Below are 16,229 nucleotides of genomic sequence, written 5' to 3' on the forward strand. Positions count from 1 at the left end.
ATGTATCATACTGCACCACAGTAATATATTTCTGATAATTTCATTAAGCTAACCCGAATTTATATTTTGACGGGTTGCCATGAGGAACTTGTTTCTGTAGGTCTATGTAAATGATACGATAATTTTACTCCAATGAAACTGTCAAATGCTCATGAAATGACTCTTAGAGGGAGTAAGAGCAGTTCTGGAGATGTTGTTCATGTATTTATGTCCTCATGCAGTGAGACAACAGAAGCTGAAATCACCGCGAGCGTCGCACACTGTAGAAAACAAAACCATGCATCTGTGCCATTTAAATACACAGAGACACGCAGAACATGCTGGATTCATATTTAAACAGTATTTTTGCGGCTGACTATACACAGATACTAGTCCATATTGCGACTCTATAAGTGTACTGACCTACTTTTGATTAATTCATCCAAACTTTGACAAATTCTGTGACATTCCGCGTCATACAGCAAATTCCATTTATGTGACTGGATTCTGTGATTCCATCCGCGTTTTCCGCATCACGGAAATAATAGTATTGAGGTGTTTTACAACTTCAGTGTAACGTTAGTGGATTGTGATTTATTGCAACTTAAGCAACGTCTGCTGCTGCGTCTCCTTTAAGAGACAACTGATGCGTGATCACTGAAGCAGCTCCAGTTAGCAAGCGCTTTTGGGGTGAGTGAATTCCGCATTGATTGGTGAACTCATGACTCCCAACAAATCAGATGGGCGGTGGGCGGAGACTGCTTTAGGCCACAGAGTGGTGAGTTCTGACAGGCTGCATCAGAGCCAAATAGCGTGTTTCAAAATTAAGTCATTTTATCAGCGAATCGGTTTTGAAAATGACCGATACCGAGAATCATAAAAATGCTTAATATCGGCGCCAATAATCGGCCAGGCCGATAATCGGTCGACCCCCTACTAAAAACAAACAATTGCGTTACTCCGAATTGCCGCTATTTTAAAGTGAAAGTAAAATGGGCACACCACTTTTACAAGCTATTTAAAAGCAAAGGAAAGCGAGGAAAAGAGGGAACGCCCCGCCCCCACGGTGATACCGGTATTACCGGCGTTGTCACACTTCGATTAACCGGTGGGAAAATTTCCTCACCATCACAACCCTTGTGGAAAGTATAACACCATCCATCTGTGGTGCGTATTTTTTCCGTGCCCATGTTAACAAATCAGAGCGTTCACACTGCACGCGATTGCGGTCCGTTGTCCTGACATTTTATCCTACCCGACAGATTGTCCTATTTACTGCGCATGCTCACATCAATATTACGTCCTTTTTCTCATGCTGAACAACAATATTTAATGTGTCTGCATTACTGTAAGGGTAGGGTTTAGGATTGGGGTAGGTGTAGACTTTAATAAAACACAATCTAATAGGTAGAACAAATTATTTATTGTTGGTTTTCTGTAGCTGTATCCCTTCTAGCTACAACCGCGAATATAACACACAAATCATGTATTTGCATTACTGTAAGGGTAGGTTTAGGGTTATGGTGTAGACGTTAATAAACCATAATTTTACAGGTTGCATTTTTCGTTGTCGAATTGTACTACCCACTGTTTTAATGGGAGGTTGCAAAATCTGACAGGGTAGCACAAATCGACAGAACACCGGCAGTGCACTCCAGGAGCGGTGTGTCTGCAGCAGTGCAGCGATCATTTCCACACGGAGTCTATTTCTGCTGTGCTGCACGCGCTGAATTAAAATGACGGTGCATTATTCGCGGTAAAAAATAACATGGATTGACACTGAAATGTCGTAATTCCACCATAAATGCATATAATTAAAGTCTACTGTTTCACAGTCAACACATGGCTTTTTGGCTAGATTTAAAACAAGGAAAAGTGCACTTTTAGATAAACTTGGCAATAATAGATGGCACTCATGGAGGTAGGAAAACAAAGTTATATTTATTGAGTTTAAACGTCAATATGTCTATGAAAGGTTGTATTACTGTACTGTGATAAAAGAGAATGACAATGCTGAAAAAGCATTTTCAGAAACTTTGAAATCAAAATCATGGATAAATGTTGTGTTTGTGGTAAACAAATCTATTTCAACATCTGAGGCAATGCCACAAAGAGCTCTATTACCAATGCATGGCAAAAAATATCCCTGGACATGGGATTTTTATTATTTTTTTGCCTTATGTCTGTTCTAGAGACATGTTACAGCTTTTTGATAAAGCTCTAATTGGTTTTCTTTTGGAAATATGTTTCAAATTCACACTGAATGCATTTATGACTGTAAAGCATGTCTCTGTGTGTCAAAATTGTGATCAAAATCGAAATCGCTAAATTGATCAAAGTTATCGCGATACTTTTTTTTTTTCCATATTGCACAGCGCTCAGAGACGGAACACAACACGGACATGTAAAGTCATCTTTTAGCTCCTAAACGGTCAAATACACACAAAAATATGTCAAAATGCGGTGCTTAGTGATTATTCATGTAAACTCTCGTCGGTTATGTAATAAATTAATGTAAAGAGTTGAGAATGAAAATACTTGTGTAAAAATAAAAGTAAATTGGAACCGTGTGGCTCTAAAAAGTGACAGCGGGCTAATATTCCTGTTGCTTAATATTAATCAAACAACAAAAAACATTTAAAATCACTCACTGCTCTTGACTGAAGGACTTTTGTAGCTTTAATAAGAAACAAAGGAAGTTTAATTCTTACAGTGAAGACTATGCTGTTTTATTTTACATTAGGTTATTCAATTTCTCTAGTAGGCTGTTAACTGAATACTTTAGACTTGCGTTAAAAAAACTTAAAGCACAGTTTGTTTCATTTGTATATTTTTTATTCTATTGTATTCTTTTGCTTTTTTTATTATTGGCATTGTGTTCCTTTGCTTTTTTTATTACAGTTTAATTATTTTCAATAAAGGAGGACCTTTTTAAAAAAAATTTTTTTTTTACTAATATTAGTTACTCTGGTATTCTGCTGTGGTATTGAGAATTGTGATTAGGGATGTTAATTTTAACCAGTTAACCGAGCGTTAGAATTTTGACCGATTAATACAATCAGTTAAACGGTTTAAAAAGTAATTATTTTATATTAAGTAGTTATTTATTTTTTCAGTAATTTATCAAAATATTTAAAAAGGTTTGCTGCATGGTTAAAATACACTACGCGTATAAAAAAATAAGTTTTTTAGGGTGGGAAAAACATAAGTCGCGTATAAGTTAAGTATAAGAAGTAGGCCTAATGCCGACACGAAATGTTTACAAACATTATAATAAACACTGTAAACATAGCTAGGCTATTTTAGTTCCCCTCACTCCACAACAAATCCTTTCAATTAACAGTATTTAGAAAAGAACAAGAATTAAAAATATAGGAAGCTGTAGCAATAACAACAAGCCAAACCGAATTCGTTTAGGCTAAAACGAAACTGAAACCAACGTTGGGTCTCTCATTCCACACAAAATCAAATGTTTTCGTATTTGCGATGTATTTGAATGGCAAATTATTATTTATTATATGCCTAGGCTTCACTCACATTCCAATATCCACGTAAAACAAAATGTTTTGCATAACATGACGGCGGTGCGTGATAACTCTTAACGGCACAGATTTTACTACATAGTTTTTTTTCCATATGTTTGACTGACTGTATTTTATTATGATAATGAACTGGCTGCATTGTCAAGGTAGCGATGCTTAACTGTGTGTGCACATGCGGCGCCGGCGCAATCACAAGAGTTTTTTCCTTCTAACAGTGGAAGCAACTACTCATTTTAGTCCTAAAGATAATCGGAATTGTAAAAGGTTTGCCTTTATTTGTGTACATTCACAAAAAAAACAAATCTTTGTGCTTTTGTAAAATAAGCCTAAAGAAAAATAGGATGCCGCTTTCTGTTGTCTGTTTCCTTTCGCACAGCACTAAAATGAACCGAAACTCTTATAGCATACTAGGCTACTTGATGCACAGTTTTTCTTTCATTTTCTTAATTTATTATTTAAGTAAAATTATGTTTCTCGTATAGGCCTATTTATTCGTATATATATATAGCCTAGCTTTATTATGTTTTTCTCCGCTGGCAGAAACGCTGCAGGTGCGTTATGTGATATGATATGACCATGTGAATCCTCATGTTCTGTTGTTTGCTGCTTTTTGCGCATGTAAAATTAATTGACCAAAATAATCGTGATTATGATTTTTGTCATAATCGAGCAGCCCTACGATAATCACATTTTATGACTTGATCGGTACTCACTACACTTTGCCGATCTCATGAACCTCAATTTGATGACGTCATCGCCGGTGTGGAAATACGTTTCGAGAAACTGAAAAATTTGCTATTTGTAGTGTATGTTTTGTATGATGATATAATGAATGGATGGTTCATTTCTAACAGCAGATTCAGTGACGTTAGAGCTGATCTGCACCTCACTGCACACGTCTGCGGCGCATTATGACTTCATGGGAACCGGAGCTGATCACGGCCGCTCTAGTCGATGCTTGTGTTTATACTAGCCAGCCGCTGAACGTTTCTGAAGCGGCTCTCCGCGCTGCTTGGCTAAAAATAGTCTTTTGTGAGTTGGCACAGCATGAAGGATGGAACAAAACCTTGTCGGAGCCGTAAGGGGTAACGGCAACATAATACGCTAAATAAATTAGCCTACTCAATAGCATTAACACAGGCTTTACTCCTTTCAAACTTTATCTGGAATGTCACTGTTTCTGTCACGGCAACTTCCCGATCAGGCGAACACACACACACAGTGCACATATTACATCATTGGTTAGGCCATTATTGAAAATTGGAATTGGATTTGCAAATCCTTGAAAACTTTTGGGATAAAGTAAATACACAACTGCATGAAATATATCACAAGTGTTTTGGGATATTTTATTACAAAAATCTTACATATTGTGCCTTCGATCAAGACTTTGTAGACTAATGATAAACGAAATCTTAAATGTAATGTGTGAGGTGGTTCTAGCTTTATTTACACAGGACAGAGATTAGTGTGCAGTTATGACTACATTTACATTGTCATTTTGCAGACGCTTTTATCCAAAGTGACTTACAATCGGGGATTACATAAAGCGATTCTTCTTTAAGAGGCAAACAGACACAGGAAGTGCTCGTAATACCAAGTTTCAGGTATTGTTCAAATAAGTACAAGCTAGAAAGGGAAGGAATAAATAAAGAGAAAGCCTGCTGGGGGGGATGTTGTTTCGTAGTAGTGAGTGGAAGTAGGCGGGTGCTGAGCCTGTGGCTGTTCCATATGCAAGCATCAATGTCTTGAACTTGATGCGAGCCGCAACCGGTAGCCAGTGCAAGGAGATAAAGAGAGGTGTAACATGGGCTCTTTTGGGCTCGTTGAAGACCAGTCATGTCGCTGCATTCTGAATCATTTGTAGAGGTTTGTTTGTGCTTGATGGAAGTCCAGCCAGAAGAGCATTGCAGTAGTTCAGCCTAGAAATGACAAGGGCCGGGACAAGAAGTTGTGCAGCATGCTCCGTTAGAAAGGGCCTGATCTTTCTGATGTTGTGCAACAGCAACTACAGCAACTTAATTAGCAAGAGCTTCTCGTTTCACCTTTTCTGCTCAATAATTCAACTTCTTTGGTTCTTGTAAATAATTGATGTGGCTTAATTTGTTGCTGACATACCTTATGGCAGATAAAAATTTTTTTTAATTTGCATCTTTGACCTTTCTCCTCCATTATTTTTCCAAAACATATGGTCTTACCTGTTCTTTCTTTATCTGAAACACACATCGACCATAATGCAACCCATCTGACTGATCAGTGAGTCAACCTGTGAAAATATGTGCAAGTTACAGAATGAGTCAGTTTTTTTGTAGCACTTCCTTGTATTTGCAGGAACTTCTTCCAGTGATGTGGCCCCTTGTAGAGTACATCATTTAAACAAAAAAGGGTGTTTTTCAAATAGTTTAAGGATTATGTAGTAGCTTTGGTCTGTTGGGACTTTGTTTTAAATCTAGTGTCACTGCATTCTGAAGCCCCACCTCTCTTCTTTTTACCCAAAGGACACTGCTCTCACAATATCAATGGGTGTGTTCTCACCATTCTTAGCGCTTAACTTTTGTGCCACAATTAGACTCAATAGACAAAGTACATTCCTTCAGATTAAAGGGTTAGTTCACCCAAAAATGAAAATTCTGTCATTAATTACTCACCCTCATGTCGTTCCACACCCCTAAGATCTTTTTTGTTCATCTTCAGAACACAAATTAAGATATTTTTGATCAAATCCGATGGCTCAGAGAGGCCTCCATTGACGGCAACGTCACCCAAACTCTCAAGATCCATACAGGTACTAAAGACGTCGTTAAAACAATTGTTCTATGTTTTATATATAGGCTAAAGTGAGTTTGACGGTTGTATTTTGTTGTTGCATTCAAGCAATGCGCATGGCGCTTTTAGTTCACCCAAAAATGAAAATTCTGTCATTAATTACTCACCCTCATGTCGTTCCACACCCCTAAGATCTTTTTCGTTCATCTTCAGAGCACAAATTAAGATATTTTTGATCAAATCCGATGGCTCAGAGAGGCCTCCATTGACGGCAACGTCACCCAGACTCTCAAGATCCATACAGGTACTAAAGACGTCGTTAAAACAATCGACGTGACTACAGTGGTTCTACAATCATTTTATGAAGCGATGAGAAGCTCCGTGCCTCCAAGCTTTCTTACTCGTTTTGCTAATAAACGTTCTACGTTTCTTATTTATTTGGTTATATATTATTTATGTTTACTTAGCCTATTTCTAGTTTTGTATACCTATTTAAACTTTATGTAAGTTATTTGTTATTTTATATTAGGCATAGCATGGTGTATTTTTAGTTGTTTTGTTAATAAAAGTTCTATGTTTTATATATAGGCTAAAGTGAGTTTGACGGTTGTATTTTGTTGTTGCATTCAAGCAATGCGCATGGCGCTTTTAAGCTATTTAAAAGCGAAGGAAGGCGAGGAAAAGAGGGAAAATTCAAACGAACTAAAAATAATTTAAAGCAAAAAATTGCTTTACGCCGAATTGCCGCTATTTGAACGTGAAAGTAAAATGCGCACGGCGCTTTTACAAGCTATTTAAAAGCGAAGCAAAGCGAGGAAAAGAGGGAACGCCCCCGCCCCCATGTTAATACTGGTATTACCGGTGTTGTCTCACGTCGATTAACCAGTGGGAAAATTTCCTCACTGTCACAACCCTACCCTGTTCCTTATTAAGCTCACATCATGTTTTATTAAAAATTCTTGTTTATTTTAAACAACCTTTTTAAAGAATAATTTATTATTATTATTATTTTTTTAATGTACAAAGTCAATCACAAAAAAAAAACGGAACACAAAAATCAAGCAACAAGGCATTCAATTTGATCAGTTATATCCCACATCCAAGTTCCAGGTTATACTATGCAATAGTCTACAGTAAGTAGTGAATCTTACCCAAAATAAAGGCTTAAATGTCTAAAAAATCCACATTTAAAGGGCTCCTCTTTTGGTGAATGTTTTTAGACCGCTTTCAAAATGACCACCAGACAGTGTCAACACATGGAGATCCATATCTCAGTGTGCAATGATCTGATTGACTTGAAATTACAGGAGGTATGTAGTAACAAACACATCAATTGGTTAAGACATTAAGTAGGATAATTATTTTTTCTTTTTATAATCTGAGTTCAAATATGGAAGTGTGCTTAATGGGTGCGTGAGCTTAATAGGTACGTTTACCCTATTGGACGGCTCCTGCATCAGCATCACACGCATGCGTCGCGCTGCTCACATGTGCAACTTTGGCCAATAATGAGCCGGTGTTCGGACGTAGAACCTGGAAGCATATATATATATATATATATATATATATATATATATATTGAGGTCATGAACAGATGGCCGGACATTCTCGTTCAGGATTTTTTGGTAAACAGCAGAATTCATGTTTCCATTTATCACAGCAAGTCTTCCAGGTCCTGAAGCAGCAAAACAGCCCCAGACCATCACACTACCACCTCCATATTTTACTGTTGGTATGATGTTATTTTTCTGAAATGCAGTGTTACTTTTACGCCAGACGTAATGGGACACACACCTTCCAAAAAGTTCAACTTTTGTCTCGTCAGTCCACAGAGTATTTTCCCAAAAGTCTTGGGGATCATCAAGATGTTTTCTGGCAAAACTGAGACAAACCTTTGTTCTTTTTGCGCAGCAGCGGTTTTCGTCTTGGAACTCTGTCATGCAGACCATTTTTGCCCAGTCTCTTTCTTATGGTGGAGTCATGAACACCGACCTTAACTGAGGCAAGTGAGGCCTGCAGTTCTTTGGATGTTGTTGTGGGGTCTTTTGTGACCTCTTGGATGAGTCGTCGCTGTGCTCTTGGGGTAATTTTGGTCGGCTGGCCACTCCTGGGAAGGTTCTCCACTGTTCCATGTTTTTGCCATTTGTGAATAATGGCTCCCAAAGCTTTAGAAATTATTTTATAACCTTTTCCAGACTGATAGATCTCAATTACTTTCTTTCTCATTTGTTTATGAATTTCTTTGGATCTCGGCATGGTCTTGCTTTTGAGGATCTTTTGGTCTACTTCACTTTGTCAGGCAGGTCCTATTTAAGAAATTTCTTGATTGCGAACAGGTGTGGCAGTAATCAGGCCTGGGTGTGGCTAGACAAAATTAACTCAGGTGTGATAAACCACAGTTTTAACAGGGGGGCAAACACTTCTTCACACAGGGCCATGTAGTTTTGGATTTTGTTTTCCCTTAATAATAAAAACTGCATGTTGTGTTCACTTGTGTTATCTTTTACTAATATTTAAATTTGTTTGATGATCTGAAACATTAAAGTGTGACAAACATGCAAAAAAATAAGAAATCAGGAAGGGGGGCAACACTTTTTCACACCACTGTATATATATATATATAATTCATTCTCTGCCAGCAGGAGGCGCTTTTGGAGTAGCAGAAATAGTGGTTTCTCCGGTAATGACTGTACACAAAGCAACGCTGCGCTCATAAATGCTACTTTGTCTGGCATTATTGAAAATGAAGCTTTTCTGAAGACAGTCGGTTCCCTTCAAAGATACATTATATATAATTCATTCTCTGCCAGCAGGAGGCGTGTTTGCAGCAGCAGAGATCGAGGTCTCTCCGGTAAAGGCAGTACACACAGCAGAGCTCCGCTCACACACGCTGCTTTATCAGGCATAACAGGCAAGATTAAACGAAAATAACATTGAAACTTTTCTGAAGACAGTCGGTTCCCTTCAAAGATACATTCATATAAAAACACCCGTGCCGCATTTTGATTTTGAAACGTGCAGTGCTCAATGTTTATTCAACGAAGTCAAATCCTTTTGGAAAATCTATTTGTGGCGGTCAGTTTTGATATTGTGGCAGGCTGCCACAAATAAATCAATGTATGGGAAACACTGAAGTCTCATATCATTTAGGCACAGGAAAGGAGAGATGTACTGACAGACTGAATAGGGATATGGTGGCCTCATTGTCTAAAACTAGTTTATTGCTTGAGTTATATTTGGGATTAGAGTGTAACTCAGTTGATGGGAACCAGGCTCTCCAGCCCTCTTTCTCTGTGTCTCTGATTAATTCAGATGGCAGGTGTCTCCTATTACAGGTTTGTCAGGTTTCTGGTTACCTCCTGTGCTCTTCTTGCCATCGGTGGCATCTTGCATTCACATCATCACTAGGACTTTTGTTTCTCTGACTCTCCTCCCCCCTTTTTTCTCTTCACATGGTGAATCAGCCTTGACCTACACTTGTTTCCCCAGAGTTAGATGTGGTTGAAATATAACAAGCATTCATGGCACATCGAACGCTTAATCAGTTCCTGTGTGATTGTGGATTGTGTAATTTGGGTTTTTAACTTTTTGATGCTATGCACGTATTTAGCTTATTATATAACTGAATTTGCAACTTATGGCAGAGTGATTGGAGGTTGAGTACTTTGAAGCATCACCCCTTGCAGGGTTTAAGCTTCTGTTTTTCAGTGTCTTTAAAAATGTCCCCATGTTTTCCGTGCTGATGCAGTGGTGACGCGTTCATGTTAGCAGAGGGTGGCGCTGCCAATAATGCACCTAAAAGCTGTCAAAGACAACAGAAGAATGCATTGTCTCATGCGCACACTGTAGACTTGCGTGGCATAAAAAAAGACTTGCGTAGCATATAATGGTTACAGTAATTTGGGACGATGTCAAATAAGAGCTATGTGTGGACCACAAACACCCCCGACTGGGTTAGAGGTGTACTGAATCCTTGATCAGAAAGGCGCGGAAAACAAATAACGTGTTCTACGGAGCCACTAAAGGGACATGGATAGCCGCTTGCTAACGATAGCCTGTTACATTACAGTACATATCATTTAACTTACCACATAAACAGAGTAAGGAGAGATGACTGATAGGATGATGGCGAATGATTTGCAGATCCTGAGTACCTGACAAACATCTAATCTTGTAAAATGTGTGGTAATACTGCCCAGTGCTGCTCCGTATGTGATCTCGAAAGTGAAAGTAAAAAACAAGCGCGTTCATATTTCAGTGCGCCGCATATTAATAACAACTCCTTGATGCCTGCAGTTTATATACAGTATAATTACCCAACGATATAATTGCGACAGAAGATATTGAAGTATATTTTTCCTCCCATCTCGTATCTATTCCCTTTAGGGATTCATTTTTTTTAAATGGAAATGTCCTAGCCTTATGAGCAGTTGATTTATGCTAATCGACGGACTCTTATGTTAATAAGTGCCGTCATTCGGTTATGTTTATTATATTAATATGTTTCAGCATGTTACAATCATTTATATGGCTTGAGTTAAGGTAGCCTATCTTCTGAATTAAACAGTTTATCTTACAGATTGAAAGCGTGAATCCCATCTCTCTCTGTTTATGGGTATTTGTGTGTGCTTGCTTGTGGGGGAGGGGTGCAATTTTCGAATAATACCAAGCGATTTTCGAATATTATTTTTGCTTGGAATGCCCATCCCTAGCACATGATAACTTTCATTAACTCAACAGTAAGTGAATCCACATCACCAGCTAATTACTCTTCAACACTGATGCTATAGCGCTACCGCAAAAACGGAAGTTCAAAGACAAAATTCTAAAGATGGCTGCGCACTAGTTTCTCTGACGCATAAGATGAATAACCCCATCTACCTTCTCTGTTGATCCGCCACCATGGGGAATATGTTTGCAGGCCTCTTTAAGAATCTCTTTGGGAAGAAAGAGATGAGAATTCTGATGGTGGGCTTGGATGCTGCTGGAAAAACCACCATCCTGTACAAACTGAAACTGGGAGAAATAGTCACCACCATCCCCACTATCGGTATGTGATTCTTGCACTTTTACTTTGCTTTCTTTCTCAGTCATCCCTATTTCAGATTAATAAACTTGTTTTGCACCATGTATTGCTGTTTTTTTCTCTATAAGTGGGATTGGTTGTGGAAATATAATTTTATCCATGGAGTTATCCAAAGTTGCAACTGCAAGGCATTAATCAAACCAACCAGCTCTGATTAGATACTTTGATTTGAAGGCTGCTTTTATTCTTTGTCCCTCCCCCCTCTCATTCCATCTCTGTAACCCATTTCACACTGCACGTTGGTCCCGGAAAATTGCCGGAGTGCCTTCTGTGCGAACGCAAACACATCCCAAGATTGATTCCGGGATCGATCCCGGGTTGGGGACTTAGTAACATTGCCAGGTTCAGTCCCAGAAGATGCCCTGTGTGAACAAAAGCTGGAACCAATGCCGTAACGGATGTGTCGTAGTGATGACGTAGTATCGTGCGACTCTTTGAGCGGGTGTTTTCAATAATACAACCCTGCAGTGCCGGAGGGGCTAGTCAGTGTTTTAAACACAGAGAGTGGCGTTCGCATAAAAAAAAAATAAACAGAAATGTGCACGAACTGGACTGAAGCAGAGACCACGGAGCTCCTCAGTATCCGCACTGAAGCTGAGATCGTTTGCCAGCTCAGTGGAACAGTACGTGATGCGGTTGTGTATGAGCAAATTAAAACCAAAATGCAACAGCGTGGTTTCTCTAGAGAGAAATCACAAGTAATAAGTAAGCTCAAGTTTTCGACTCATACATTACACGTCACATCCAATTCCCGGGACACATTACCCGTGTATTTTCCGGAATATCTGTGAAAGGGGATTGTGTGTCCTATCTTATCTCTCTATCCCATCTCTTTCTCTGCTGTCTGTGTGTATATATCGTACGATTCTTTTCCCTCGGGCCATAGTGTTATTAGAGCGGGGCCCCAGCATGAGAGACAAGAAGTTCATGCCTTTTCACCCTCATTCCATCTGCCCCTCTTTTCTTTGAACCAGTTTTTAACTTGCCCCCTCTCCTCTTTGCAGGTTTTAATGTTGAGACAGTAGAGTATAAGAACATCAGCTTCACTGTGTGGGATGTGGGTGGTCAGGATAAGATCCGGCCGCTTTGGAGGCACTATTTCCAGAACACACAAGGTCAGTGTCCACACATGCACACAGAGAACCAGGTATGGAGCAACTCTTAAGCGCATACTCAGTCTCTCGCGGTCTGTTCCACAGGCCTGATTTTTGTTGTGGACAGTAACGATAGGGAGCGAGTGAATGAGGCAAGGGAGGAGTTGACGAGGATGCTGGCGGAGGACGAGTTGAGAGATGCCGTGCTGCTCGTCTTTGCCAACAAGCAGGTAAAAGAGAAAAAACGAATTCTCTAAACGCAAGCAGCATCAGCAGCCCCAGTATTTATTTGTAAAGCGTCCTTGGGTATTTGAAAGGCACTATATAAATAAAACATATTATTATTTGGCTCCTTTTCTGACTTCTCCTAGGGCTGATGTTGCTGATGAATGACTTTCATTGATTGGTCTGGATATTAATGGAGTTGATCTGATTTGATTTGATTTCATTCTGATTCACCAGCTCAAATTCTGATTTGATTAGATTCCGATTAAAGTATATTTCACGTTTATAGATTTTGCTTATACGGCTGTTTAAACGTTTTTTTTTTTTTAAAGAAAATACTTTAATTCAACCAGCATTTTATTCAGCAGCATTAAATTGATCAAACGTGAGAGATAAGACTTTTACATTGTTACAAAATATCTGTTTTAAATGCTGTTCTTTTGAACTTTTTTTTATTTATCAAATAATACTGAAAAAAAGGATCACTGGTTACACAAAAATATTAAGCAGCTCTTTTAAACATGCTGCTGAAAATCCTGCTTTGTCATCACAGGAATAAATTACATATTAAAATATATTAAAATTTAAAACGGTTCTATTAAAGTTGAATATTTCATTAAAATACTGTTTTTAATATATTTTTGTTGAAATAAAAGTAGCCCTGGTGGGCACAAGATTTATTTTTTTCCCCCCAAACTTTCAATGTAAGAAATTCTCTCTCTGGTAATGCTGTAAATTAAACAAGCCAGTGCCTTAGACCGATTCAAACCAGTAACTCATCTTGCACTGACCACATTTTTGGTTATGTTGTTGATTCATTCAAATGAACTGGCTCATAAGAGTCATTTAAGTTTGTTTAGCAGAATACAGTGACATCTGCAGGTTGGGCAGCACATTTTCACACAGCCAGTAAAAATGTACAGTGATCTTGAGTTTTTATGAATCAATATTGCACAAATCAAAATTGATATGTTTAAGAAACTCCGTGTTTGATTGCATTGCTCTTTCCATCTGTTCCGCTACAGGATCTGCCCAACGCGATGAACGCAGCCGAGATCACAGATAAGCTGGGCCTTCATTCCCTGCGTCATCGTAACTGGTACATCCAGGCCACCTGCGCCACCAGTGGGGATGGCCTGTACGAAGGGCTCGACTGGCTGTCCAACCAGCTCAAAAACGCTAAATGATCCATTCCACCCTCTCCTCTTCTGTCAGCTCTGTGTGTGTATGAATGTGTGTGAAGGGTGACAGCACTGGTTTCAGTCTTGCCCGGTTGCCCAGTTTATCTATTTCTTTCTCCTGTTCAGTCTTGTATACATCAGAGACTCTGCCCAGTGCTGTCTATAATGCACATGCAAGAGTGTGTGTGTATGTGTGTGTGAACTGAGGGTGGGAGTAGCCTTGCTGTGCCTTTCAAAATAGACACTCAGTGTACAGCACGGTTCTCTCTTTCTCTCTCTTCTCCCTCCTCTCCCCGTGGTTTTCTGCACGCAAAGAATGACCCAGGATGTTAAATATTTGTTACCTAATACACTGAAACCAGACTATAGGCCTGATTTGTCCCTTTCCCAATGTTTAAAGCAATCACGCATGTCTAAAATGTTGCAAGGTGTGAGTTGCCATCCTTTGACCCCACATTTGATAAAACTCATTGTAACCTGCATCAGGTTGGGAAAAAAGAAGGAAAAAAATCAGATAATATAGTGACATTCCTTGTCCATCCATTCTTCTTCGCGTTATTTGAAAATCATGCTAATGCTTTTAGTTATGTCACATGATGCTTTCCATGTGAACACCACCTTTCTTTCCCTACTCCGGTCCTCAGTCGAGCGCATTCAAGCACAAGCCTGTGAAACCTTTCGTTTACACAAAGTCAGTTTGTAGAATGTCTTAAACTATTGCCTGTGGGAAAGAAATCATTTGACCCTGAGTGTCTGCTATTTCTTTTTTTTTTTTGGATCTTGCTGATCATCCAAGCAGATCCCAGGCACTAACTAACAGCCTTACATGTGTTTTGATTGCCATGTAAGAGGCGACTGCAGAAGTGATGAGTGTTTGTGGGAGTATGGAGGGAGTGAGCGCCTTCTGCTGGAGCAGCGAGGCCTTTTGCGAGATGCTCCCACTCCAGTGATTCTTCTTTTAGCTCTTTTTCTTTTTTTTATTGTTGTGATTATAATTTTTCATTATTATGGTCTCTTTCAAGTTGTCCTGCATCATATATACAGTCAGAATATCATGAGTGTTCAGGTGAGGCCACTAAGGGTTTTTTGAGATGCAAGATAGATAGATATATGAAGATCCAGGCTGATCCAGAGTTGCCAATGAGCTCCAGTGGTTCCTTGATTGGTTCTTTTTGTGTGAGAGAATTGCAGAACAGCTGAAGGTCAAAATGCAAACTCATCCAGCCAACTATAGTCCTCCCTCTTCCATATTTCACATTTCTTTCCTCCTTCCTTGTTTCTCTTCATCTGTTGATGGCTGCTCTACCTGATGCACCAGTCCATTTTTGAAACACGTCATTGATAGAATCAAGCACCAGCAGAGAGATGTTTGCTTTCAGAATGTGTACACGTGTCTTCTAATAATCCAAAACTGACAAACATGATACATTTTCTGTCATATTCCAAAGGCAACTGTAGTGTTGAACAGCATTGAACATTCTGCTGTAAAGATCCCAGTGGTTCCTAACCCTGTACTGACCTCTCACAAAGGGAATAAGTGACGTTTCACTGTGTGTGTGTGAAACTTGATAGTATCATGAATGCATTTTATTCATTTGTTTTCTTTCCCCTTTGTTGTTCACCAAAATTCATGTTTCATAATTCTAATAATGTTTTTTGGCCTTTTAGTTATGATACAGTTCTAAGATTTATTTGAATAAGCATCATCTATGACAAGTAATTAGTGTATGAGTATGAAAATGTATTTAGCTTGCAGATTTCATTTAGCTATCCTATGTTCAGATGTGAAGCTTTAATTTCAAAAATTCTGTAAAATAGAAGCAAGAAACGTGTGCACATGTTTGTTTTCTTTTACTGAAATGGTTTTTGTTTAGCTTTTTTTATTTTAAAACCCATCTTGTAACATCTGATAAATGCACTATAATAAAGAGATCTCTATTACAATTGATTTGTTGTTGTTCATTTATTTTACAACTTTTATCAATATTCAAATCTACATGGCTCCTATTGGTGGAGCCCTGATGTGTTCATGTCATACTCTAATTCAGTGGTTCTCAAGCCTCTCCATGAAGTACCCCCAGCACTGCACATTTTGTATGTCTCCCTATATCTGACACCCTCTTCAGGTCTTGCAGTCTCCACTAATGAGCTGGTGAGTTGAATCAGGTGTGTTAGATAAGGGAGACATACAAAATGTGCAGGGCTGGGGGGGTACTGCAGGACAGGTTTGAGAACCACTGCTCTAATTCATCTTCATGTCATTCGTGATTGTGTTATGTAGTTGTTAAATTCTTTTAGCATGTGTTCTAATATCTCTATTTAGGGTGACTTTAAATATTCTGTCCCGTGGCTACAG

General features: G+C 38.9%; 1 protein-coding gene across 2 annotated transcripts in view; it reads left to right on the top strand.

Moving 5' to 3' along the window:
- Window positions 1–15,155, top strand: part of LOC107590370 (ADP-ribosylation factor 1-like) — a 35,181-nt gene extending 20,026 nt beyond the window's left edge. For both annotated transcript variants that reach the window (XM_016279079.1, XM_016279080.1), the window contains exons 2-5: window positions 11,180–11,337; window positions 12,378–12,488; window positions 12,573–12,697; window positions 13,718–15,155. In XM_016279079.1, the coding sequence (XP_016134565.1) occupies window positions 11,190–11,337; window positions 12,378–12,488; window positions 12,573–12,697; window positions 13,718–13,879 (546 nt within the window). In that variant the 5' untranslated portion in view covers window positions 11,180–11,189 and the 3' untranslated portion in view covers window positions 13,880–15,155. The remainder of the gene's footprint in view (window positions 1–11,179; window positions 11,338–12,377; window positions 12,489–12,572; window positions 12,698–13,717) is intronic.
- Window positions 15,156–16,229: the final 1,074 nt, after the last annotated feature.

Source organism: Sinocyclocheilus grahami, unplaced genomic scaffold (genome assembly GCF_001515645.1).
Source record: "Sinocyclocheilus grahami isolate Dianchi unplaced genomic scaffold, SAMN03320097.WGS_v1.1 scaffold127.1, whole genome shotgun sequence".
NCBI lineage: Eukaryota > Metazoa > Chordata > Actinopteri > Cypriniformes > Cyprinidae > Sinocyclocheilus > Sinocyclocheilus grahami.